The 9,460-nt window shown below is 45.0% G+C and overlaps 1 protein-coding gene across 5 annotated transcripts in view; it reads right to left on the reverse strand.

Annotated features, from left to right (window-relative positions):
- Window positions 1-523: 523 nt before the first annotated feature.
- Window positions 524-9,460, reverse strand: part of LOC147306328 (adenylate kinase 7-like) — a 16,851-nt gene continuing 7,914 nt past the window's right edge. For 2 of the 5 annotated variants that reach the window (XM_086274405.1, XM_086274407.1), the window contains 9 exons: window positions 8,782-8,931; window positions 8,575-8,703; window positions 8,399-8,498; window positions 2,026-2,151; window positions 1,906-1,956; window positions 1,601-1,798; window positions 1,295-1,515; window positions 945-1,103; window positions 524-854 (listed from right to left, as the gene is read on the reverse strand). In XM_086274405.1, the coding sequence (XP_086130531.1) occupies window positions 798-854; window positions 945-1,103; window positions 1,295-1,515; window positions 1,601-1,798; window positions 1,906-1,956; window positions 2,026-2,151; window positions 8,399-8,498; window positions 8,575-8,703; window positions 8,782-8,931 (1,191 nt within the window). In that variant the 3' untranslated portion in view covers window positions 524-797. Of the gene's footprint in view, window positions 855-944; window positions 1,104-1,294; window positions 1,516-1,600; window positions 1,799-1,905; window positions 2,152-8,398; window positions 8,499-8,574; window positions 8,704-8,781; window positions 8,932-9,460 lie in introns of all 5 variants that reach the window. The other 3 variants (XM_086274406.1, XM_086274404.1, XM_086274408.1) reach the window with 3 other exon arrangements.

Here is a 9,460-nt window from a genome sequence, read left to right on the forward strand (position 1 = left end):
AGCAAAAATCCAACACATTTTAGTATGACATCACCATCTAGCAGGGACCTGTTTGTTGTGTTGTGGGTTTGAAACTGTGTTTAGTGTTAATGTAACCGGTGTTACAGATGCTACACTCGGGTTATTTCAGCACATCGCGAAGATGGACAGGTGACATCTCAGCTGCTACACCTGTGTGTGTGCCCACATAGTGCATGGTGCTCACTATGACAGAGAACTGTGTGTGTGTGTGTGTGTGTGTGTGTGTGTGTGTGTGTGTGTGTGTGTGTGTGTGTGTGCGTGCTGCAGTCCAACAGTGTTGCAGCAGCTTGCATCACAGTGTTTCCCAAATAAACTCCACTAATTTCCCCATGTGGTGATTAAGTACGTACAATGAAATCGTTTGGTGTTCTGTCGCAACCAATTATGTACACTTTGCAGTCACGAGTGGCAACATGAGAGACCGACAAATTAGCCGCCATTCGTAACATTTATCCTTCCTGGAAATCTGAAGCTAAATCAAAGCAATTATGACCCGAGCGTGTCTGCTTTACAGTTTACCAAGTTTATTAAGCAAATTAACTTCCTAATTAGCTCCTGGTTTTGTGCACACTTTCATCTGCTTTTTGGGTTGCTTTTAAGTAACGGCCAGCACACGAGAGCCCAAACAAACCGTGTATGAATGCAACAGGGGCAGGAGAATGGGCCACTTACAAATCACACCTAATCAAAATCCCAGCATGGAGTTGGGGACACTTGGCGTGTGACGACTGAAATGCTCTGACGAGTCTCAAAGACTCAAAGGAAATTCTCCTCGGCTAGGAAAGCTGCTCGTGATCGGCTTCAAAAGGGTTGTTCTTCAGCAAGTACTCTGCCTGAAAGACAAAGAGACGTACGCCATCACGATTAACGCCACGTGGAGGAGACGCTAACGACCAGGCAATAATCTGTGGGCAGTGAAATACCAGGAAGTCCACGGGGTCCTGTGGTTGAGCTCGGCAGCATGCAGTCAGACCCTGGCTCAGCGTGGGCACTACCTGTTCCATCAGGTAGCCCCTCATGGGGCGCGACGTGGCCTCCAGCTCCTCCTCCTCCTGCTGCCTCACCTGCTCCAGCTTCTTAGTCTAATACACAGAGACATGTAGAGAATAGTTCAGCTTGTTGCCTCTTCTGGTGTGTATCCGTCATGGCCAGCAGAGTGACACTGACTGTCTGCTTGTTAAAGCAGAGCTCTTCACAGCGCACTCCTCTGCTCATTGTTAGGAAATGTGTTTTATATGTCGTTAACAGCGCCTCGTCTTTCTCCTCCACCTACCCACTCAGCCCAGCGTGCAGCCCTGGCTCTGGCCTCGTCGGCCTCCATCTGCTCCACCTCTGCTCTCTCCTGGGCTTCTCTCCTCAGCCTCTCGCCAGCCTTCCTCCTCTCCTCCTCCTTCACCTCCTGGCTGCTGGGACCGTAGTTTCTGGGCTGGCCCACCATGTCAATGACCTTCTGCATCAGAGGCAGGCAGTCTGCTTCAGCGTTGCTGCTGATCTCTGCAGACGAGGAGCACAGAGACTTTTAGCAACACTAAGAAAGATTTCCCCCTCACAAGTGATGCAGTCTCTCTTCACGGGTTACCAAACTGCAGAGGGATGATGTCATGCTCATAAAAGTAGTTGAGGACCACATCATCCTCCGACTGTTTCTCGTTGTAAGCAGCCAGCCGCCTCGAGAAGTTCTCTGGCTCGCAGTTGTGTTCCTGCACGCGGCTCTCGGGCAGGTTGAGCACTCGATCCAACAGGAAGGCCTCTGTGGCCTCCAGGCACAACACAAATTCTGTGGCCACACAAGACAACTGTTACTGATGGAGCAGGCTGCACATCTGTTACTGTTGTTGTTAAATGAGAAATAAAAGGATCTGAGTCACAGCTCCCTGCAGGTACCGGGTATAATGCTGGTTAAAGAATTCTGGGATGTTGCATCCTCTTCTTTACCTGGAGAAGAGAAGAGTGAGTGAGCAGGTGAGGCCCTGACGTGCAAGAGCCTCGGGGTGTCCGACTCACCGTCAAAGAGCTCTTTGGCTTGTTCACGTGTTTGGGGAAAGTCCTCCAACACATAACCCTGGTTTTTACACGGGTGAGTCATCAGCTCGTCCCTCATCACGTTCAACAGCAGCTCCTCCTCCAGACCTGCGGGATTCATGTTTCTATTCAACTGATGCCTCGAGGCGCGACAATAGCAAAGATCAGACAATAATACCAATCTGTGCAAATAGTCCATGTGATCATGTGACAAAACCATCCAATCCGAACACTGTTCACAGCAGCAGATCATTTCCCATAATACAGATAAATCTGTAATTACCCGATTTATCCTGCAGCATGTGCAAAAACCTGCCGAACTCACATCATGCTCACTTTGTGAGAGCTAACCATAAACTCCCAGCATGTCCCTGCAGCTGCACACACACATGCAGACACCTCACACACAGGTGGAGGACACACACCAAGTCTCTGACCGAGGCACAAACACAGCACCCAGCAAAGTGCAGAGCACTCAAAGCCAATATAAAGGCTGAACTCTGTCACCGTACAGAGAAATGTTCACGTTTGATCTGCATATAATACAAGCTGCTTCAAACAGTTGCTGTCTGAGGTGCAGAAAAGTGAGCTACAGTCCTGAAGAAGCTTTTTCCCAGTCAAGTTTAAAAAAGTTAACAAACTGAATTAAATCTGACTATTCCAGAGTCTGCATAGAGCACCAAAGAAACATGGAAACAGACCAAATGTCCCTCATGAATGTAGAAAACAAACACAGTCGTGTATGCAGATCTGACAGGATTGATTAGCAGCTGAAACACAACATCAGTGTTTTACAGCCACCCGGTGTCCATAACATGCTGGGCTCTGCTGAACAAACGTGAAGTGATGAAGAGACGTGGTTTTGGGTCTGATCAGATGGCTTTTACATAAAGAACATAGCTCTGGTTTGCTGTCTGATCCCTCTGAGGAGGCGCAGTCACCTGCTGTATCGTACCTGGGCTGGCTGCAGAGCCATTAGCACGTCAGGTCAAAGCCAGACAATCACAGGAGCGGCAGTTTTGTACGCTGACACGAGCAAACCCGTCTAAATGTTTACCAGCATCAACTGAATGTGTTACAGTCAGAAATACTGTCATAAATACTGAAGCAGCTATGATTACATTAGGTTAAATATTAATGCAGAAGTTAGAGTCATGAATTAGTTCTTTTTTCTTTTTTTGTGTGTCCCGTTTGGATCTTTAGCATCAGAAATGTTGTCTTAAGGCCAAGAAAGATGCCAAGCGGATTTATTTTACCAAGTGGATCATCATTATGGAACGCCAGGACTGCCATAATGAATTAATTAAATACACCATTAAATAATTAATTAAATGTGGCAATAATTAATTAAAATTGGAATTAATTAATTAAATAAATAGTTATGATATATGTAATTAATTAATTATTGACACATTTAATTAATTATTTATGTATTTCACGTTTTAATTAATTATTGACACATTTAATTAATTAATTATTGACATATTTAATTAATTATTTATGTATTTCACATTTTAATTAATTATTGACACATTTAATTAATTATTGACACATTTAATTAATTATTGACACATTTAATTAATTATTTAATGATATATTTATTTATTTCATTTTGGCAGTCCTGACGCCTGGCTCTCATCATGAATTAATTTTATCTGTCAGCCTCACCCATCAAACTCAGGGGGCGGGGTTAACGCTGATCGAGTCAAAACCATTGCTTTGGCCTGGTGGCCATTGTTTCTAGCACACAACAACCGGCATGTGGAAGCTAACAGAACTGAGCTTTGAAAAACCCTGTTTGTGTGTTACCAAATACCGTTTTAATATTTTTTTAGCCGAGAATGTAGTGGTTTAATCTTCATGTGTCTGGTCGGTTTGTCAAGATACAGCCTCTTTGCAAAAGTGTTTCGATGATTTCGGAGATGTCGTCCCAGTCTCACGGCAAAGCGCGGGATAGACCCGCTCGCCTCGCAAGCAATCCCACCGACAAAGCGCAGGCCCCGGTACACAGCTGTAGTAACCCCCGCTGACTTCTTTTACTGAGGTTATATTTATCGGTGTTTTATTTCCTGATGTTCTTATGTGTCCTACGTGTTTCAGTCGCCAATTCTGAATTATAACTAACATTAAAAACATGTTTAAGGAGGAGAGAGAGCAAATAAATCTGTTTAACATCTGATCTTTGGGTTTTTGTTCAGTAATCAGCGTGACCTGTGTATAAACGCATAAAAGAGATAACGTTGGTGTTTCCGTCATGTAGTAACTGCTGGCTTTAACTGTACAAAGGTTGTTCGACACTATGAAACACATACAGACTTCATGATGTTCGGCTAATATTTTTATTGTGAATATTAATCATGCTGACCTCGCTCTGTACACCACGCAGCGAGGTCAGCATATCCACGATATCCTCAGCTCCATGAGTTAACACAAAGTTTCCCAGCTGACTATCTAACTGCCAACTATTCCAGAGACATGAAAATATACAGCATAAAGAAAAGTGTAAGAGACTCAGCAGCAGATTAGAATAACAGTTTGTGGCGTGAATAAGACACGGCGGGACCACGGAGCAACGTTCAGAGTCATCTTTATTTACATCTCACCACACCACAACACCCCCAAACCCCTCAGTCCCCGTGTTTTTAACTAGGCGGGCGTGATTAAGGATGCCGTGCAGGTGCGTCCGCCCTCCCTGCACGGCACCGCAGACCACGCCCCCACCACACAGTTATACATTTAATAAATCACCAAATGAATCCAAGAAACGAGCAAACCTGTTCCGACAATTTGAATTTGTATTCCCTCAGCTGCAGACTCGCTGCTGTTTAAATGTTTGAAAAGGAAGATTAGATATAAAAAACGTCAAACATAGACTCAGTCTGCCTTCACATTTGATATGAGGCCAGCACGTATAGTGGCCTCAGCAGGCTATTACTGAAATACACGTGCTATATCATAAACTATGATATAAACAGGGAGGTCCTATTAACATGTTTAGTTTTAAAGGACACCTTCCTGCCTTTAGTCTCATTCATGAGCAGTATTAGTTTTCTTCTAACATCCAGAAGTCTGCACAATGTGTTTCATAGTTTGTAACAAGCCTTTGACAGGTAAACATAACATGACCGAAAAAAAAAAAAAAGAGAGAGAGTGTTGACATAAGAAGAGAAAATGCTCTCAATTATGGAGACAGACAAATGGTTCATTTATGTTTGATGTGTGTTTATTCCTCCCTAAATATCGTCGGTGAAGTTCGCCATGCATGTCAGATTTTCCTGCGCATTTTTATACCTCTGCCAACAGAGAGAGAAAAAAAAATCACATTCTAACAGACAGCTGGTGCTTAGAATACAGTTGAATAACTATTAAAAAACAGATGATATTTAGATGATAGTTCAGTCTAACACATGTGCCAGTGGTTCATTAAACGTCTGTGAAACTATGCAGTTATGAAACGTAACTTTAACCTCAGCCAAACCGATTTGCTCAGTTGTAAATAAAACAGCGAAGTAAACGTGACCCGACAGACAGAACCTGAGTGAATGAAGTCCAGCGTTTAACCACTGAGAGCTAAAACTCAGCTGAGGTTTGAAAGCTGTGTGCTGGTGATTGGACATCAGCCGCTGATGAAGCTGTTCGCCTATAAAGTGCTCTGTAAGGAAACAAGCTCCAGCAGCTCTGCGCTCGGGGAAAATACTATATTTACTTATCTTGTGCAGTTAAACTGTGACTATCACCAGGTAACTAGGCGTGTTTCTTGAATTAGCAGCAGGTGTTAAACAGCTGACAGATGAGGAGGAGGATGCATGCAGGTAAACTGAGGGTCTGCTGAGCTGATCGCTGGTTTCGTGAGAAAAATGTCAGCTCGTTCTTTATGTTACAGAAGCACAGAGACACAAGACCAGGCGGAAAGAGACGATCGTTCGGTGAAAATGAGAATCTGCGAATGCAACATGTGGAACACGGAGAGTGGAATATGTAAACAAACCGGTTAACGTAACCCCCTCGGTGCACTCTGCATGCTAACTGTTAGCAGAGCTAGTGAAATCTCTGAAAACATCTGAGCACTTTTGCAAACATGTTCTATGTTGACAACCTGACCAGACATACGGCCCGACATTCGCGGCTAAAACACTGTTAAAAGTGTAGCTGGTGACAGAAAAACGGCCTGTGATTTGATCTGCATTCTGGGATAACTGGCTGCCCCAAGTCTACACAAGCAATCGATTATCTAGGATCGACCTGTTTTGACTTACTTTGCACGGCAACCAATCAAATGTTAGAGAAGCTGCATGGGCAGCGTTAACCCCGCCCCCTGAGTTTGATGGGTGAGGCTGACAGATAAAATTATTTCATGACGAGAGCCAGGCGTCAGGACTGCCAAAATGAAATAAATAAATATATCATTAAATAATTAATTAAATGTGTCAATAATTAATTAAATGTGTCAATAATTAATTAAAATGTGAAATACATAAATAATTAATTAAATGTGTCAATAATTAATTAATTAAATGTGTCAATAATTAATTAAAATGTGAAATACATAAATAATTAATTAAATGTGTCAATAATTAATTAATTACATGTGTCATAACTATTTATTTAATTAATTAATTCCAATTTTAATTAATTATTGCCACATTTAATTAATTATTTAATGGTGTATTTAATTAATTCATTATGGCAGTCCTGGCGTTCCATACATCATGGCCTTGCCATATTGGTCCATTTGATTGACCTTTATTATAATTATGTATTTATTTTATTTTGCTACAAACGGGACAGACATGACTGTGGGATAGGACAGGGAGAAAGAATGAAAGAAAGAGAGGGAGAGAAAGAAAACCAGAGGGGAGAAGAGACGGTGAGAAGGGGGGGAAGAAAGAAAAAAAACAAACAAAACACCTGGGTCACCTGTATGGAGAAAAAAACCAGAAGAGAAAGCAAACAACAAAGAGCAACATAATAAAAAAACGGCACCATCACAATAAACTAGCTAGCAGTAGATAACAGTAGATACTAAATAATAAACGATATTGTGCAGCACGCAAGATAGACAGCGCACAATGTGCTTTGAGGCAGCAGCCAAGAAAGCTGTAGTCCGCGTCTGTGAACACCCGTGTGCATACCTGTGTGGATCAGCATGCTTGCATTCCAAAGGTTTCTCCATGTAACGATCTGCTAGGGAGTGTGGGGGGGCCACAGCCCCGTCCTCCAGGGCATGAAGCAGGTATGGAGGAGATCCAAGCCCCCGACATCCAGAGGCCCCAGAGTACGAGGACCCGAGGAGGACCACCAAAGGGGGGGAACCGTGCCACCCTCCTGGGAAGAGCTGAGTAGAGCCCCAAAGGAGAGGTCACCCAGCAGCTACGGAGCAGAGGTCAGAGGGGGTTGCAGTGGCGTGCCCGCGGGCTCTGCCGGCAGCCAGCTGTGCCAGAGAGGACCGAGCTTCAGGCCCAGAGGCCAGAGGCCTGAGGGCATCCCACCCCCCGAAGGAGCCCAGCCTGGCCACAGGCGCCCGGCCCCGCCAATCGGCCACCAGGAGTGAGCCGGTACATACATGAGCGCCCAGCCCCAGACGACAAGGACCACCAACACACCAACGTCTGAGGGCATCAGCCACCGGCAGGGAGTGTGGTGAGGGGAGATAGGCCTCCGTACTTTAGAGGGCCTGAGATGTACCCAGAGAGGTGGAGTCTAAGACCCAACCTGACATATAGACACAGACGAACAGGCACGCACGCGGACACAAACGTGCATTCCCACCCCATATACACCACCAAATACTCGACACTCACCCAACGTGTAGACAGACACATGAATTAGTTCTATACAGAAAACATGAAGACATAACCCAGAACTCTGGAAGGAGGAGATGTCAGGTCTGCTGCTTCAGACTGAAGTTAGGACGATTATCATCTAAGGAGCTCGGAAAGAACGGGGACCAGACCAGTTCTGACACCAGGTGATGGAGTCGCAGGTGTGGGGTGTGTGAAACAGGGCGTGGGTCACATGCAGTACTGCTGCTTGGATTTACTGCGATAGTACAAGTAGCAGGGTCTTGTCTCACTGCATGACTGATGTCGCAGTGAAACAGCATGTTGTTGCTGCTTGTTTGTATTTTGCTTCTTCAGATATTTTTAAAATCTTATGAAACTGTATATGAGCTTCCTCCGTAGCTTACGTGAGTGCGACTGCCTCACAAACACCAAACATATACTTAAAAACAAACAAACACATTTCTGGTTCTTAATAATTAAAACTAGAAATTACCCTCTCGACAGATAAACACACTGCCCTCAGTCACGACTCGAGTGCCAACACCTCCAGACCTCGTTATCTGAAGCCGTACCTGGGTTCTGTTCCAGGCGTTCCTTCATCATGCTCAGCTGCTCCTGGGCCTCTTGTGTGGACTGCCCTTCACCGGGATCAGGATTCCTGACAGCATGTTCCTGAAGGGAAAGCAGATTACAATGCTACAGCTGTACTCAGTTCTGATTGATTTGGAGGAGAAAGTAAAGAGCTCACCAGCCGGGCGATGGTGTCAGAGACGGTGCCTTTCACTGTGACGTGATGGAGTCGGTAATATTCGCAGATCTTTTTGGACACTGTGGTTTTACCTACTGCAGGAGGGCCCAGTACACAGAGACGGACGGGCTGCAAACACACAGATTAGCCAGTAAAGCCTGACAGTGTGTACACTGTATATAGTCTCATGTGTGTGCGACTGCATACCAGCAACCCGCGGCTCTGCCGGTACTCCTGCACCACCACCTCGATATTTTCCACCAGACCGAACTGGCACACCCAGTTAAAAGAGAAAAGTTTCTTGATGTAAGCAGCCTCCATGCGGAGACTGACCAGCAGAGAGTCGGCTTCCATCACCTGTTGCAGCAGAAACAAAACACGGCAGTGCTGCAGAATCTTCTTCTCCCCATGTTTTCAATCAATCAATCTTTATTTATAAAGCACTTTTCATACAGAAAAAATGTAGCACAAAGTGCTTTACATAGTTAAAAGCAGCCCACCCCACCCTCCAACTCACTCCCCACACTCTCAATACACATATATCCCCCCACCCCCACCCACACACACATACACACACGCGCACACTTAAAGAGTAAAAATTGGGCTGGGCTCGCATGAGCCAAGTGAGGAAACATTATAACAGAGAGCCGTCTGCACCGGGAGCCGGTCACAGACCGCAGCCTCCGGGCTGGGCACACAGCAGGAGGGAGGCCAAGGAGCCCCCCAACCAGGCTGAGAGGACCCCAGAGACCCAGCAGCCACGGTCAATAACAGCCCCGGTGCAGAGAGCGCCCTCCGAGGAAACACTGGAGATATGACGCAATACGATATATACAGGGTAAAATGATAAAATAAATAAGAACAGGATACAATATAAATATAAATA

Source organism: Aulonocara sp. 'chitande type north' Nkhata Bay, linkage group LG19, assembly GCF_057382095.1.
Source record: "Aulonocara sp. 'chitande type north' Nkhata Bay isolate Kocher_YH1m ecotype deep benthic linkage group LG19, A_spYH_male_GT1.1, whole genome shotgun sequence".
Classification (NCBI taxonomy): Eukaryota; Metazoa; Chordata; class Actinopteri; order Cichliformes; family Cichlidae; genus Aulonocara; species Aulonocara sp. 'chitande type north' Nkhata Bay.